The sequence below is a fragment of the Ambystoma mexicanum genome, chromosome 10, assembly GCF_040938575.1.
Source record: "Ambystoma mexicanum isolate Mex_15411 chromosome 10, UKY_AmexF1_1, whole genome shotgun sequence".
Taxonomy (NCBI): Eukaryota; Metazoa; Chordata; class Amphibia; order Caudata; family Ambystomatidae; genus Ambystoma; species Ambystoma mexicanum.
Genome location: NC_090932.1, coordinates 1,013,099,184 through 1,013,116,163, shown reverse-complemented (window position 1 = coordinate 1,013,116,163; position 16,980 = coordinate 1,013,099,184). Strand labels below are relative to the sequence as shown.

The 16,980-nt window shown below is 44.2% G+C and overlaps 1 protein-coding gene across 4 annotated transcripts in view; it reads left to right on the top strand.

The window, feature by feature from the left end:
• Nucleotides 1-16,980, top strand: part of VWA5B2 (von Willebrand factor A domain containing 5B2) — a 967,193-nt gene that overhangs the window by 632,642 nt on the left and 317,571 nt on the right. For 3 of the 4 annotated variants that reach the window (XM_069618815.1, XM_069618818.1, XM_069618817.1), the window contains exon 14: nucleotides 16,209-16,540. In XM_069618815.1, coding sequence (XP_069474916.1) covers nucleotides 16,209-16,540 — 332 coding nt within the window. The remainder of the gene's footprint in view (nucleotides 1-16,208; nucleotides 16,541-16,980) is intronic. The other variant, XM_069618816.1, reaches the window with a different exon arrangement.

Here is a 16,980-nt window from a genome sequence, read left to right as displayed (position 1 = left end):
GTCCTGTCCAAGAAGAGAGCACACATTCAAGCCTGCATCTCTGCGGCTTGTAACAACAAGGCCGAACTCTTTAAAATCTGCAAGGACCTGGCCAATCCGGTTTATTTTATTTATTTATTGTTTGCTTGTTAGGCGCTTATACAGGAAGTAAATACTACCTCTCCTGCTCCCTCCAAGGCCTTCTGTACGGCTCTGGCCTCTCACTTCTCTGCTAAAATTCAGGACATCCTGTACTCTAGCTCATCTTCCTCTCCCACTTCCTCTCTCAGCCCACCTTTGGCCATCTCTCCCTCTCCTGCTCCTTTCTCCTCTTTCTCTCTGACAACACCTAATGAGGTTTCTAGACAAGTCTGATCTATGAATGTGTCATCCCAACAGGTGTTTCCCTGCTCCTCCAGAATCATCAAGGACCATAATTACATCCTCGCTCCAGCCTTCGCCAAATTTCTGTAATCACTCTTTCACCACAGGAACTTTCCCCTCTCCCCTTAAGCAGTCCCTTGTGTACCCCCCTCCACAAGAAACCATCTGCCGATCCTAGCTGCCCAGCAAATTATCGCCCAATCTCCATCACCCCTTTCATGGGCAAACTCTTGGAAAAACTGGCCATCTCCCCGCTTACTCTCCACACTGAATCTGTTGGTTGTCTCCATGGCCATCAGTCTGGCTTCAGAGCTGCCAGAGGCACGGAAACTGCTCTCCTGAACACCCATGAAGATCTTCTCTCTAACCTTGATTTCAGCATTCCTTCTGTCCTCATCCGCCTTGACCTTTCCTCAGCTTTCAACATGGTCAACCACACTCTCCTGATCAATCGATTCCATGAGAACCTGGAAATCACGGATCAGGCCCTGGAGTGGCTGAGCTCCTTCCTCTTGGACCACCCCTGCCAGGTTAAACTTGGTGCCTTTTTCTCCACCACCTCTCTGTCTCCCTGTGGCGTTCCCCAGCGCTCTATCCTCTCACCCTGGTTTTTCAACCTCCACTTGACCCCTTTAGCCCACCTGGTCTCTACCTTCTACTCTAACGTGCAGTGTTATGTGGATAACACTCAGCTTTCCTTCAGACTCCCCTTAGCCTCCTCTCCCCTCTCACTCATTCCTGACTGTCTATCCATGATTCAGGATTGATGCCCTTCAATCCTTCAATGATCTCTGCCTTAATGTCAGTAAGACAGAGATCCTTCTCATTGGTACCCCTGCTCCTGCTTTTCCTCTCTCACTGTGGCCGCCCGCCCTGGGCCCTCTTCCTTCGCCTTCCTGTGAGGCAAAAAACCTTGGTGTCATCTTCGACTCGACTCTCTATTTCTCTCCTCACATCTCGGACGTCGCCAAAAAGTCCAACTACCAGCTTCACCTCCTCAAAAGGACTCTTCCCTTTCTCACTTTCCCCTAAAAGCTCACTGTCTCCAGAGCCCTGGTTCACTCTAGGCTGGACTACTGCAACAGCCTCTTTCTAAATCTGCCTTCCTCTACTCTCTGCCCTCTGCAACTAATCCAGAACAGGACTGCGAGACTTATGCCTGGCCTCAAGCCCAGGGACTGTATCTCTCCAGCCCTGATATCTCTCCACTGGCTTCCGGTGGCTGCAAGGATCAAGTTCAAGAGCCTTTGCACTGTCCACAAGGCTTTCTGGAGCTGGGGACCTGCACTACACCCAACGCTCTCTTCCAAAATACCTTCCTTCTTGAGCCCTTTACTTAGCTACCTCCAACCCTCTAAGGGTGAGATGCTTCTCCAGGCAGAGTGTGGGGGGTAGATCTCTCTCCTCTGCAGGTGCCTCCCTCTGGAATGGTCTCCCTGCCCCTCTCAGACTTCAGCTGGACCACCTGAAGTTCTGGAAGCAGCTCAAAACGTTCCTCTTGTCCTCTGCTTTCTCTTTCTCCCTCCCCTGCTGAAGTACCTGACCTACCAGTCTGCTGTACCAACTGGTTGCTTGTCAACCCCCAGAGTCTCACTGGCTACCAGGCTCTTTCTTGATCAGGCACCCTTGCACTGCCTTGGGCCTACCACGCACTTAGGGGCTGTAACTGTAACCCTACAGTCCCTTGTTCTCCTTGCACTACAAAGACCTGCACAGCACTTACTCAGAGAATTGTTGTCCTGTTTCCCCATCCCCTCTCCCTTGCACTTCCCCCTCCTTTTACCCTTGCACTTCACTTTCTTGCACTTGCATGATCTGAATGACACAAGGCCTAGTAAGATCGTTTGTCTTGTCATCCCTCTGTCTTCTCTCCCTTGTCTTGTCACGCCTAGAAACACTTGTGTACAGTTACGTTATAAATGACATATCATATCATTTTAGAGTTATGTCAAGTTAGGAGTTCCACCATCCCAACCAAATTCATGAATAAAGGTTTTCAAACTTGTATCCATTGTGTCTGTGTCTACTGCTTGATACCATGCCTTCCTCACAGTAGTTATGAACTCCCTACTATTTGTGTGCACCCGCCGGGAAGTCTGAGCAAATGCCTGCTTTAACTCCTGCACAAACTCCCTAGGTGCCTGATCCTCCCCACAGTGCAAATTATATGACCCTTCCGGGCCTCTTGTGGGTTCCTATGTGTGGAATTTATTTTCAAAATGGCCGCCTTATAGGTGGACCATTTATAATGATTCTGGTCTTCCAGTCCCGAAAAGAAGCCGGAGTACTCAGGGGAAAATGTCCATTTCACAAACTCCATACAATTTATGTCATTTTTAATTCCAAATGAGTATATCATTTGTTCATACAAATCTAAATGTTCCCACACTGAATACTTTCCGTTTTTTTATGGCATGGGGTCATGAAGCTCTTTATGGTCTTGATCTGTCTAATTGGGTCTTTGACAAAACCCTTTCTTTGTTTCCCAGTTCTTTTTCTCTTCACATGAGTCCATTCACCTTCTGACTCAGAGCTGCTATTGGTACTCCATTCTATATCTTCTAGGCGCTCCCTTTCTCTATTAGCCTGGGAATACCTCCCAAAACCACAGGGTCTGGACTTCTCTTGCCTGTACTGCTGTGAATTCTCAAGGTCATTTCCCCTGTAGTCACCTTTTGGCACAGGATAATACTCAGTCTCTTCCTCAGAATGAGTCAACTGTGCAGTCTCCCCCCTTCCAGATAGTCTGGGGAAATTCACCCCATCCCCTAAATGTAAGGAGGTTTTTAATCTGCCCCTCTGGGCTGAAGCTTTCAATGTTCTTATCCTGCTAAGCGAGCTGGGTGGTCTCTCTACAATCTCCTCTTTTTTAAGTCCAACACCCTACTTTTCTCATCAAGAGAGTTTTCATAGTCTGAAGTACTCACTGGATTATTCTTAACTTCCCCGGACACACTGGTCCGGCCACCTGCCCTTCAGTGTGATAGAGGGGAGTATTCCTCCATCTCAGATAAGGACTGGCCTTCTGGATCAGTTTGGCTAGGCCTGGGTAAGTCTAGGTGCCTCATGTTTCATTGGGCTGTGTAGATGGAAAACATGAGGTCAGTTGCAGTTAACCCATAGGAAGTTATGATTAACTGTCATGAGGTTCCTGATGGGGAGGGCATCACCCCTGGATCAGTGGGCCCTTTCCCATACCCTGATTGGTCAGGGTGCCTCAATGACAGTTTGTAATTTTCAATTTCATTTGGCAAACTCTCACACATGCTTCTTTCTGTCCTTACTTCCTGATGGTATTCCGAGATCTGGCTTTTTAACTCTGACATCAGGGCCTACTTGTCCTTGAGCACTTTACTCTGGGCCATTAATCAGTCTTTAAATTCCTTGATTTAATTCTTATTTGAATGATTTTCTTTTTATGCATGCTGCCTGTAGCAGGTCAGCTTCTGCTTGTTTTATCACAGAAGAACGGTACTAGAAGAAAAAATTCTCATCTTACTGCCAGAACACACATGCAGACTGTCCCTACATGGAAGAACACACTGACCCTAATAGGAGTATCTCTCCCTAGGTGCCCGGTGGTGCGCCGCCTATCTAAAAGGGATCGTGAGGAGATTCTCCCTGATCAACAAGTATACACATCTACCTAAAAATTGGGTTAAAAAAGCCAGACACAAGTGTATAGGTTCTATAACGAGACAGTGTACATTAGATCTTGTCTCCTCCGTGTGGAACAAGGGATACCTGCTGCCTGGAATTGCTATATCATTTTTAATCACCAATTGAGCAGTGCCCCTGTCGCATCGGAACTTGTTCTGAACTATTAAAACAAAGAACCATCAGAGAGGGGGAACACCCTAGTGGTCGAAAGCCTGTCTAGTATAAGAAGTAGCTTGTGACGTGTTCAAGCTTCATTAGTTGGACATCGTTCTGCTCATGAGGAGGCTCATGGGTGTAATGGTTGACTGGTTTCGATAACCACGGTTATTTTGGTCATCTTCTTCAGGACCTCAATTTCTTATTGTGGGCTTCACTCCTTCTGTGGATCATGAATTCAATCCAGGCGGCACTTCCGTTCCATAGAGGGAGACATAAGGTGAACAGAGGAATGTAATGCCCCCTGAAATGCACTCTTACACAATGGTAACTCAGTGCGATACGTTTGTGTTTTAGATTTAGATACCCTAATTGTTGGGGGTGTTTTTAGTGAAAGGACTGGGGGTGTTTTTAGTGAAAGGACTGGCTGTTTGGCCTCTTCCAAACATATGTTCTTCCAAGTAGGGACAGTCTGCATGTGTGTTCCGGCAGTAAAATGAGAGTTTTGGCTTTTTTGTAAATACTTCTCCTAGTACCGTTCTTCTGTGATAAAACAAATTGCCCTAACGGCAGGAATGCAATGTTAACCAATATGGTTTACAGTTAAGCCCTAGGTGTTTTTGCAGCTTCTGCTTGTCTCAGACGTTCCATGAGATCTATATTGTCTTGCCTATTTCAAGTCAGTTCCTGAAATCCTGACTGACTCTTTTGTTCATCCATTGTCAACTGATGCACAGGAGTGCAAGGACACCATTATCTTGGTACAAGAGGTCTTATTCCTTCACCAGTTGAATTGTCTGTTGTTTTAAAGTAAGTACCTGCTGGTATATCTGATCAAAGTCATTTTGGGAATCAACTCCTTTTATAAATTAACTGACTGTATTTGTTTTTCAACTCCTTTATTTGTAATTGGAAGGCCATAGGTCATCTAACAGTCCTCTATTTTAAATATTCTGATCATTTATCTTATGTTACAGTGTGCTCACATTTTCCACACACTCTTTATGTGCATTCTGCAGTGCAGAACACTGTGTTTCCCCCTCTGTTCTCTCTTGCTGCTGGGTTTTTAACTAATCTTTGAGTTGTTCCATGAGGCTTTCCTGTTTTATCTCAAAAATATGTCTCTGCTGTGCTTGATCTTCTAACTGTTTAAGTTCTTGTTGTGCCTCTTTAAGAATCTCAGTCTGACTCTGCGCATAAGCCTCACTCTTCTGCACTTGCTCGTCCACTGACTGCAAGTGGAAATATAGATAAGCTGTGAGCTGAGCCATTTGATTCAGTTCTTCTTGAACATTTCGGGGCACATAAAATGCCTCGAATGTTTTGTGCCATATCCCACCTTCACACCAAATGTCAATTCCATCTGATGTAACATCCTGCATCATTGTAGCTTGCCAGCTCCCTTTGTTCTCCTCTGTTGGCTCGCCCCGAATGAACAGCCTAGTAAGGAAGTGTCTCCTGGCATCATCTAATTGTATTGCATTCATTTTGAAAAATTGCCTTTTTGCAATTTCTGCAGAATATCCTTTGTGCAGGGGCAAAAATCACCCTGTTCCTGCTTAATTTCCACTCACAATGCCAAATCAAAATCAGTTCTTACTCAATCTTAATTGTTAACCTATAAACCTCCATACATGCCAACATGACCAAAAATCTGTAGGAATCCTAAAGGTTCAAAAATAGTAATTAGCATAATGATGACATCACAGGAAATGATGTCACATCAATTTGACCTAATGAAATGATAGGACATGACATCACAGGAAATGTGACGTGAACTTTGACCTTGTGACCTCACAGAAAATGACCTCAAGTGACATGGCTTTGAAGAGCTCACAGGAAACGACTGCCTGGTGTGGCCTATCCAGATCCTCTGACCCATCATTAGAAAAAAAGTGTACCAAATAAGTGAGCTCTGCACACTGTGACCAGCTTCTTCCTCATTAACACAGGTTTTCCCTTCAAACATACCCATAACAATGATGTATACATTCTCCATTAATTTGGGATTTTTAGAAGTTAATGAAAGCTTATTAATACTTTATTAGATTAGGACTTGTACTACTTCTTTAGGAATAAAACATTTTAATAGTTTTTCTTAAAACGAACAACATCTCTGTTAAGTAAAAACAAGCAAAATAAATAAAGTGATAATATTCTCACTCAGTAGCTAAATTCAATAACTTTATAAACAACAAACTGTACCATGGTTTCAATGAGATTATATTTTGCAGAGGCCTAACAAAGCAGACATTTTTAACAAAAGATGAGTAGAGGTGGTGTTAGAAAACCTAACTTTATAGTTAAATAAATAAGCATCAGAGAATTAGGCACAAAATAAGATAAAACAACATACAATACTTATTGTGTATTAGAGCCGAGCACATACTGACCGTACAATGTGGGAATTGTAAACATGTTGAAACCTGTTTGTTCGAGCATATTTAGTACAATATTTACTTTCTTATAATGTGTGACATATGGCTTCTCCTTTTGGGACTCTTTTCTTGAATGTCTCTCTAACAATTCGACGGATGGTCCTGAACTTGTGCTTGCTGTAGGGCCACTGCTCTCCCTCCTAGCCAATAATGTTTGGTATGTAGACGATTTTGCTTTCTTGATTAACTTGTCAGATGGTTTCCACTTGTGAGGGTCAGTATTGCTAAACACATTGACCTTTGCTGATAAAATGCCACAGAGTGTATTCCTAATACCTGTATGGGCTGCATAAACACTGTCAGAAACATGGCCTTCTTGACCCCATCCCAGCTGACTCCTCACATCAGTTGTCACTTTCCATACCATATTGAACAGAGTTTCACTGAATGCATTGCTGTGAGGTATTAACAGAATGTACTTTGACAGAACACACAGCACCTTGAAGCGAAGAGAGTTATCTGCAGGATCCCTCAATTTGGGAAGATCTTCCCAGAACTGATCAATTCTTGTAATCCCATCTTGCCAGGTTGGCAGAAGTGTAGTAGACTGATAGTCTAAGAATTCTCGAGAAAGTTACTGCATATCTTCTTCAGGAACAACATCAAGGAAAACGTTACACAACTCCTCAATACTTGTAAATGACGAGGTCATCTGCATGTTTGGAGACAAAAATGTGGCATTCCTTACCACTGGATCATAGAGGGGAAACTTAGTTTTGATGTATGTTAGCACCTTAATATAAAATTCTCTCACTTGTTTCCTAAATGCTCCAACTGTAGGTGTCCCCTCGATATCAGAATGCCTTATCGCCTGTCGTGCCCCATAGCCAATGAACAAATCAGAATCACTTCGATGATTGCGCGGGCCATTAAAAGCAACTTCTAAAATGTCATCCTTATGCTGCTCAATGATCTCTGGCTTTACCAGGCATGACAGAATTGACTCATATAGTTTGATCTGTGACTGGTGCAGCACATGTATCATAGGAGCCTCTGTCTGGAGTAGGACATTAAACTTATCAAAATTGGGCATGATAGCATGGAGAAACAGAACATAGCACTTCAGTATAGGGTCTTTGAAAACTTTCACTAGTCGTTGTTCTCTGTCTCCACCTTTTAGATTTTTGTTGCCGTTTTCTTGCTGGCTCCTCACTTGGCTCATCATCCTCGTAGTTTGTAAGAAAGTAAGATTTCAAACCATCCCACAATTTTAGAGCTCTTTCAAGACATTTACTGAGGCTCAGCCATCTTGTACTTACATGTTTGAGCACCTTACGAATTTCCTGATCACAAAAAAGTAGGGATTCCCTCAATTTAGATTTTCTTTTTGCACTTTTTTCAAGTGGTAAAATAAGTCAATAGCAAATTCTTCTGGATTGAAGCGAATGAGAGCCTTCGCTCCATTTTTTGCAGCTAGATGAGAAAGGTGGCATGGGCACCCCATCATATACATAGCTCCCCTATCTTTTTTCAGATGCCCAAGAACTCCCTTGCCTTTCCCAGTCATAACAGAAGCATTGTCACAAGACAATGATGCACACTATGCAAGACTAAGATTTTTCTCTTCCAATTATCTTTTTACAGCAATGTAAATATTTTCACCTGTCACTTCATTAACAGCTGGCATGTCCAGAAAAGACCAGACTAGGCCAGACTAGGCCAGACTAGGCCATGTACAACTAGGCCAGATGTTTGGTCTTCATGACTTATAACCGCTAGAAAAAACCTATCCTCCTCATCTGAACTTCAATCGGTTGCAAGAGAATACCACTTTTTATTGACAGCAAGGAAAGCCTTTAAATCCTGCATGGCATCAACAGCAATTGCATTGATGATATGGCTTCCTTTGGTTCGGCCACATGAGTATGACTGAGCAATTTTGCTATCTGGAAACATGACAGCAGCCATCTTGGAAAATTCATCATTTACACTAATTGGCAAATTACGCTTGACAATTAGCGCTTGAAAATAACCTTCTGCTTTTATGACTTTGTGAGAGAGTTGTGATGATGTTCGCATAGAAGCTATTATACTACTTGTTCCACTAACTGCAGAGGCACGTGACTTGTGTTTTGAAGAGGCAATATGTTTCTTCAAATCTGTCATGCCACCATGTTTTATGGAGAAATCACACATACAAATTGTGCAGAGAGCCTCCTTTGTGCCAAGTCTTGAAGGCTTTAGAAATGGATATGTCTCTTCCCATGATGTCTTGTATACATTGTCCCACCAAGCTGGCTTTGACATGGTCAAAAATAATTTCTGAACTATCTTGCCTGGTTTCTCCCTCTGTCACAATCTGCTTTCATGCCGGGCTCCTGAGTCCAGTTCTGAGGGATATAAAAGCTACAATAATACTTTATAATAATGGGTATGAAGACAAAGGATCTCAAGAGGTGCAACATCATGAAAGCTTCTATTAGGGTGCAAAATGAAGTGCAAGACAGAAGATTTTACATTTACTTCTCACAAGTTAGCGAGACAGCAAAACCATGAAAGAACCTACTGTGCCTTAAACTGGAAAAAACACACCGGCTAAGGAGATGTGGTGAGCTTACGCAGCAACAACAGCGGGAAAGTAGAGACATCGCACACTGACAATTTAGCACTGGGAACGCCCTGTGAAAGGTCCGAGTCTAACATAACATATCACTCAGTTTCTTAGACAGTCAGTCAGATATCACACAATAAAGATACACTACCGGGGGCCTGTGATAGGTCTTGACTGTTGTCGCAAAAAGGCCTTTGACATGCCTGGGTAAGCTGGGTTAAAAGAATATATCTTGAAACCATTTAGCAAAGTACAAATGCCAAGATATAGAAGAGTTTGCCCAGAATTCCTTTGTAATGTCTAGCACCCCAGTCTTTTATTGCAAATCCTGCTCCAATGCTCTGATTACGAATGGTTAATCTTCATTATTCATAGCCCAACTCTTCCTTGTCAGAGTACTTATTGAAAGTGATCTGCCTTTCAATAGGACCCTCACCCACGTTTTCATAGTCATAGACCCTCACAGCGCAGGAGGTAGGGGGAGAGGGAATTGTGAAAATACATTGTGACAGGGTTCTGTTAGAAGTCAGGCAGACCACCTTCAAGAAGTACTGTGATGAGGAAGGACACGGATGTAATGATATTTTTACATTATATATACTGAGTACTCTCACAAGAGCAGACATGAATTGAGTGCAGGCCTTTGTAGGGACACAGGTCTCTGTGTGCCCCTTGAAGGCCGTTCCAGGCTTATTCAGATTTCTCTGGTCTCATGGTCTAAAATATGTTGACTTTTTCCCTCAACCTTAGGTATTCTAACACACTCTGTATCACTTTTCACTCAGTTTAACTAAGTGCCGCTGAAGCATTCAAATGCAACCAATGGCACGGGTGATGTCCAGATATTAACTGTTTAAATTATATTCTTGTATGGAGTTAACACCAGGCTATTAACTGGCCAGAATGTTTATTTCTCACAAAAAACAAACACACAGGCAACTTTCAGTTTGCCACAAAGACTCACTGTCCTTGCCCAGGCCCAGCTGAGGATGTGTGGGCATCCACTTCAACATAATGGTCGGGTACCCCCCTTGAGTGGAAAACAGTCATAGGCATCTGTCAGGTGCATACATTACAAGGGAGACAAAGAAATAAAGCGGGGGGTTAATTGACAAAGATTATGTTGAGATGCCCACCCAGCAGGGAGCTTAAACACAAAATATCCACTTAACAGCTATACATCCTTCTATGACAGCAAGGGCCTACTGTGGAGGAACCGGTGTGAAAAGGCAATGAGGTGAGCACATAGCACTGACCAAGCCCTTGCTGACTGAACCACAAGCAATGAGATGTGTGAGTCCCATGCCTCATGCTTTGCAAACATTTTACTGTCATGGTGACTGTTTTGACATGAAATGAGCAGGCTCAGAAGGAATGCACAATTTGATGAATTAGTTGTCAATATACACTGTCTTTAAGCAAAGCAGCCAGCATCCTATATTCAGGCTATGAACATTATGTGACACCTAGCTCAGCCCCCTCAATCGCACCCACACCACTGACAATTCACCTTCCCCCACCCGGGAAGGGAAGGTGGTGTTGTCCCCCAGTACATTTTGTCAATTTCCAGAAAGATGCAATATTAGCCTTTCTCGAGAGGCAAGCAAGGTTTAGAGTAATGATAATGATAATGGTGTGTTATTTATATAGCACCTTCATCCAAAGTGCTTTACAGAGCACATATTTACATACAATATCACCCAACCGAAATTGGTACTCATTTATTGACCTCGGAAGGATGAAAGGCTGAGTTGGCCTTGAAAGGGATTCGAACCTGTAACCTGCAGATCACGCTCAAATCGCAGCAGTGAGCGCTCAACCCGCGGAGCTATTTTACCGAAAAGGATCGAAAGGGGTGAGGTTGGGGGCGAGGGTGTTGTTTCGCTCAGACCCAATCAAAGATTTATTCAGCTCAGAGCGCAACATTCTTCCATAATTGGCACACGTTTACTCACGCCTGATTAAAGATGTGTCCAGATTTGAATTCGTCATATCTCTCGGCTCAAATATGTATTCGGAGAAGAACACAGGATAGGTCTGCATAGGCAGGTGTTCACTGTTCATCCATACCCAAAAATGCTATGCTATTGCCTGAAATCGGTCCGGTTTCCTCTCGGACCTGTGCAAAACTGAACAGATGACTGAATGGTTTTCAATGAGGCATAATCTCCGGTGTTGTTTTGGGCAACCCTCCAGAGCATCCTTTTTCAGACTGCCATGCCATTACAGAAAGTGAAAGGTCATGTTCAAATCAGGCGTGGTCCCCCCACAAAAGGGGCAGTACAGCCCTAACTGCACAGTCACACACATTGAATAGATTGGGCCAAACCAGAACTGTTCGACACAATCCCTAGTAGGGTCCCTGCCTTTACAGGTGTACTTTGCCTTGCGCCCTTAAAAGAAATAGGGACACAAGCTGAGCCTTTTATATTTAAAGATCTGAAATACAAGGTGTGAGCAGCTTTTTATGCAATCAGTTTTTTGTACTTTTGAGAATGTTGCTTTGCTGTACTTTTGAGAATATTGCTTTGTCGGACTGGCACAAAGATCTATACTGTCCCAAGAAAAATGCCATTTTGCTACCCACCTTACTTTAAGGCAAGAAGTCAAGTTTTTAGGGCCAACTTGGTGCTTTCCGCTGCATGCAATTGCCTGGGTGTAATATTGGGCCTGTTGCTTTGCTCAAACATCATAAAACTCTGACAGACCTCTACACATCTACAACTAATTTATATCATTTGGGGTCTGGCGGGTGCCAGGGTGAAGACTGATGCACAAAAGCGTCATGCCTGCGCCGACCCTGGGAGGGGCGGCGGCGGACTCTGCAGCGTGAGCATGGGGGAAGCCAATAGGTATTCCTGCACGTTAGACACGCTAGGGAACATCGCACAGTGGGAACAGGGAAAAACCCTAACATATTACTGGCTCGGCAACCAACCCCACAGTACGAGCTCAGCTCTTTCAGTGCTGGGATGATGCGTTGTTTGGGAGAGTGTGTATGTACGCCTGTCAGCCTGTCTCTTCTACGCCGCTATTTTCCAGACTCCCTTACCACGACCACAACGATTGTGTCTGCGAGGCTCCGGAGCAATGTATATACATGTGGCACGTTCTAATGAAGTACACACATACATGATGTCTCCCTCTCATGTGAAACAGGCGGTGGCTACGAAAACATCTATTATTGCCAACCAGGCTCCACTTATTTATTTATTTGTTTAGGTTTTGGCATTTGCTGCCACCCGTTCTGTCCACTTAATGTAGATTATTTATTGAAAAACGATTTACATCCCCTGTTTGCATTTGGTTTCTGAAGCTGAAAGCCGCATACTTCGCAGAAAACGTAGGTAGATGAAACACAACACATGATTAAACCAGCTCGAACATTCTGCTTATCAAGTGCCGTTTACTCGTATTTTGTTGTTTCCCTCAATTTTGTTTTTAGTTAATCTCCAAGCTGGTTTAAGACTTGCAGCACATCAACAATCATGCGTAAATCATTTCAAAGGCCGGGACATTCATGTTGCCTTCCGATGCCGCACTTTAAACCTTTTCGCATTCTTCTTCAACCTCCTCCTCCGACTTATGGCTCTGTTAAAAAAAATGGCCAGCAACCGTGTGGAGGATTCTGCCCGGATGTAATAAGACACCTGGTGTCCAGGGGTGGACTGGCCTACAGGGAACTCTGGAGATTTCCCTGTGGGCCTCTGCACCCCGGGCCTCTTTTGTGTGGTAGTTCCAAATTGTCTCATAGGAAAAGCATTGGGCTTGCTGAAAATGTGTCATATGAGGAACCTTTGACCATTATTTCCAGGGCCTCTTTTGGTCCCCAATAATTATTTCCAGGGCCTCTTTTGGTCCCCAGTAATTATTTCCAGGGCCTCTTTTAGTTCCCAGTCCACCCCTTGTGGTGTCTTAATATATTCCGGGCAGAATCCTCCACACGGCCACGGTTGCTGGCCATTTTTACACTGACATTTGGGGCACTGAGGAAAACCCACCAAGCCGGGGGAAGCGTGGAAACCAAAAAAAAACTCTAGAAGCTCATCTCAGGCAACACAAACACGTGGCTTGCTGTACGAACCATGTAGTAATTTCCTTGGGACCCGCAGCCTACCCCCTCCTCCCACTGCCGTGCCTTAACCTCCTCGCAGCCCCTCTCCCTCCCATCCCACCGTGGCCTGCTAGGCCCCTGGTAATGAGCGCAGGCCCATTAAATACACATTCCAGCTTGTATTGGGTGCCCGCTTTCTTTTATGTAGTGCTTTGCCGGCGCAGCAAGACACAATTTAAACTAAATCCCTTAATTGCCAGCTCTAAGAGACAATTGCTTTCACAATGAATGGGCGTGAAAGTTCATGCATGGGGACACTTCAGGGGATGGGGGACACAATTTCTGCAGCACAGCGCTGTGACAAGAACTAACACTTACCTGTGAGCCGTGAGAGATTAATGACAAGTTAGGCACCGTGACCAGCACTGCCCGAAGGATGGCACTGACGCTGCAGGCACTGCCACTGCAGACAAACCAAGCCTTGCTTGGTGTGCAGCAGGGCAGAGCCGGAGTCACGTGACGGCCGCCCATCTCAGATTTTGATTGATGACAGAGGCGCTGCCATGCGCCTAGCCAGGTGCACGCCAGCGCCTCTGCCATCAATCAAAATCTGAGATGCGCTGTCACGCCCCCAGTGCTCTGGGGTCTCAGGCAGAGGCCTGAAAAAGCCATAGTGCAGCCACGAAAGTCGGTAGGTGGTAGGACTGCTTAAAAAGCTGTATGCTACCGCCTAAATCGGTAGGATTGGCAAGTATGCACCTCCTTAGAACTCAGGGGTCAATTCCTTCTGGCACTTTAACAAAGCAAAGATGACTTTCCCTCCACCTTAATGCAATTACATCAAAATGAATAGTCTGTCACAATGCACTTGTCATGAGTAAAAAATAGCCAGCAAAATCCCAACCACAAGCCCCCATTTTGTAACAGTTTATTGAGAGGCCACCCTCAACACAGGGAGTTTGTTCCCTCCTCAATCTAGGTGTCACAAAATAAACGGTTTAATATCAGTTCTTTATTCAGCCATATTTCTAAGGCATATCATAACCTTTGTATCTCTGCCTCAGAGCTTCCAACGTGCCAAGAACTAGGCCTCTGTACACAAAATATATTTTATGTATTTGGATGATAGATAATAGAAAATTGCACTAAAATGTTACACACCATTTTATCTGTGGCACAAAACAATAAACTTCTCTCTACATAAATAACTCACACAATTTGGTTGGGAAAGCGTAAATCACAATATTTTACTTTATACAAATTTCAAAATAAATGTTCATCTACACTGGTCCCTGAATAACACCACTTTACATTTGCAATGCTGTACAATTTTGGTTTTCCTGTGTGCTTGAAAGGCTAGCAGTAAATAAACACAGGGTGGTTTAGCAGTGGGGTTTTCAGACCCCCCACTACTTTTGTCTGCATTGGGGAGGGCGGACAGAAAGATTGGTATGATTTAAGAATTTGGGATTTCAGACCCCCCCCCCCGTCCACTTAAAGGCCTGTATTCGCAAGCTGAATTGGGGTTAAGAGGCCAAATATGATTACCCAATTACATTACAGTCTGTAGTTTCCAACGCACACTGGACATGAGCTATGTTAATTTTGAATGAAATCTGGCATCTTTTCCTCTTATCTGAAGGGGACTACCTTTTGATCTGAAAAGCTTCTATTCTTCTGTATTTATTCAGAGTTTCAGCTTTTCTTGATTGTAGCCCCTGTTTTCACACCTCCCCCCTTCATCCCGGTCATGCTGTAAATAGGCCATCTGCCCTGCACATAAATGAGCTTTCAGAGACACTAAGTGTGAGGAAAGTTTGTTTTCAACACCTCCTAGGTGGCCACACTTTATTGCAGTTGTAAACAGCTGGGATGCCTGCCAGGCTTTCAGTGGGGGAGTTCATTGTGAAGTTTGGCCACCAACAAGCCAAAAGGATCTGCCTCTGGCCTATAGGAAATATACATGTGACCCATGGAAACAAAGATTTTCTTTTCACTTGTTGCCGGCATTTTGCATGTGAAGCATAATGTACATTACACCATGTCAATGCACACCAAGTCTCTTCCCTGACATCTTTATGTTGGCATGGGAACATTTTTCTCATGTCTTGCTTTAACTTGCAAACACACATGCAAAGCTGTTTTGGTGTTAGTGTTTAAAAATCCTGTTTTTCATGTGAAAGGGGCCTTTGAATTTCTTCTACCTTTGTGAATCAAAATGCTGCTTTTCCTTTTGTAATGACAGGTAGGCCCTTTTCACATGGCACTTCCTTGTGTTACTTGCAGAAATCCCACAATCTGCCTTAATAGGTCCATTTTCAGTGTGAGGGTTTTGTTATTAACGCTGACAGGTCATTTTATTTACGTGGGCCCTTCAGTTCAGTTGGATTGGGGCCTTTGATTACACCCCATAGGATCTCCAATCCACTGTCAGTGAATCGCTAGGACACTTTCAATACATCATTAATAGGGTATCTAGTGATATAATCGCTGGAAAAAAACACTGAGGGTGACTCGATATTTTTTTAAAGGCACCATCCAACACTTTCCCCAAATATTCTAGGACTGGCGTTTGTTTATATAATTGCACCAGTCCTAAAATATGTTGGGAAGGCTGTTTAGTGTCTTAAAAAAATATTGAGTCACCCTCAATGTTTCTCCCAGCAATCATATCACATATAACCATCTGCAGCATCATTTGAAGATGGCCACTGCATTATTAACAGTCTGATAGTGAATCACCAAAATTATGCCAGTGTGTCACCAAAACACTGTCATCAGACTATCAGTCCCAGCCTGTAGCTCAACACACACGCTGTGCATCAGTACACTATGACTCTGCATCCCTACATCCTGCAAGTGCAACAGTAACACAATCTCAGTGCATCAGCAGCACACTTCTAGTCCCTCACCAACTCACTATCGTTTCACTGTCTGTCTCACAGGTGTGCCACATTGGCATGACCATGCATGCTTCTCTTCCCAGCAGGGGGCTCAGCCCTGCCCAGCGGAGATATCAGAAGGCGGATATACCAGGCCTCTTACATCCAGGAGCAGTACATGCTCACCCACTGCTCGGTGAGCACGGACCGCAGCCACGGCCTGACCCACGACTCAGTGAGCAGCGAGCGGAGCCACAGCCAGATCCACGGCTCTACCAGCAGCGAGTCAGCCAGCTCTCGGGAGGTGGCTTCAGAGAACAGCCCCCTCCCGCAGGTGCCAGAGATCATGTCCCAGCAGGGGCAGAAGAGTGTCTCTGCCTGGGAGTCACTATCGAAGTCTTCTCCACTGTCAAGAAATGAGGCATCAAGTAACAAGGTGAGGAATCGAAGAACCCCCTGCCGGGGGCTCAATGTACTGCAGATATGTCTTCAATCTTCTGATATTCATTTGTTTCCGCCTCATATAAGTGACACACCCTTCTACTAGTGTATTGTCGTACTGCATATATCTGCCAACACCCACTGCTGTATACTCATCATCCTCCAGATATGTGTTCAAGCCTCTGCTGGTGCAGATGTGAATTCACCCCTCTGATGGTAACTTATTATACTGCAGCCATGACTTCAATCCACTGATAGTAACGTATTCTACTTCAGATATGTGACACCCAGCTCTGCTGGTATCTTATAGATTGCAGATATGTGACACCCAGCTCTGCTGGTATCTTATAGATTGCAGATATGTGACACCCAGCTCTGCTGGTATCCTATAGATTGCAGATTTGTGACACCCAGCTCTACTGGCGTCTTATAATA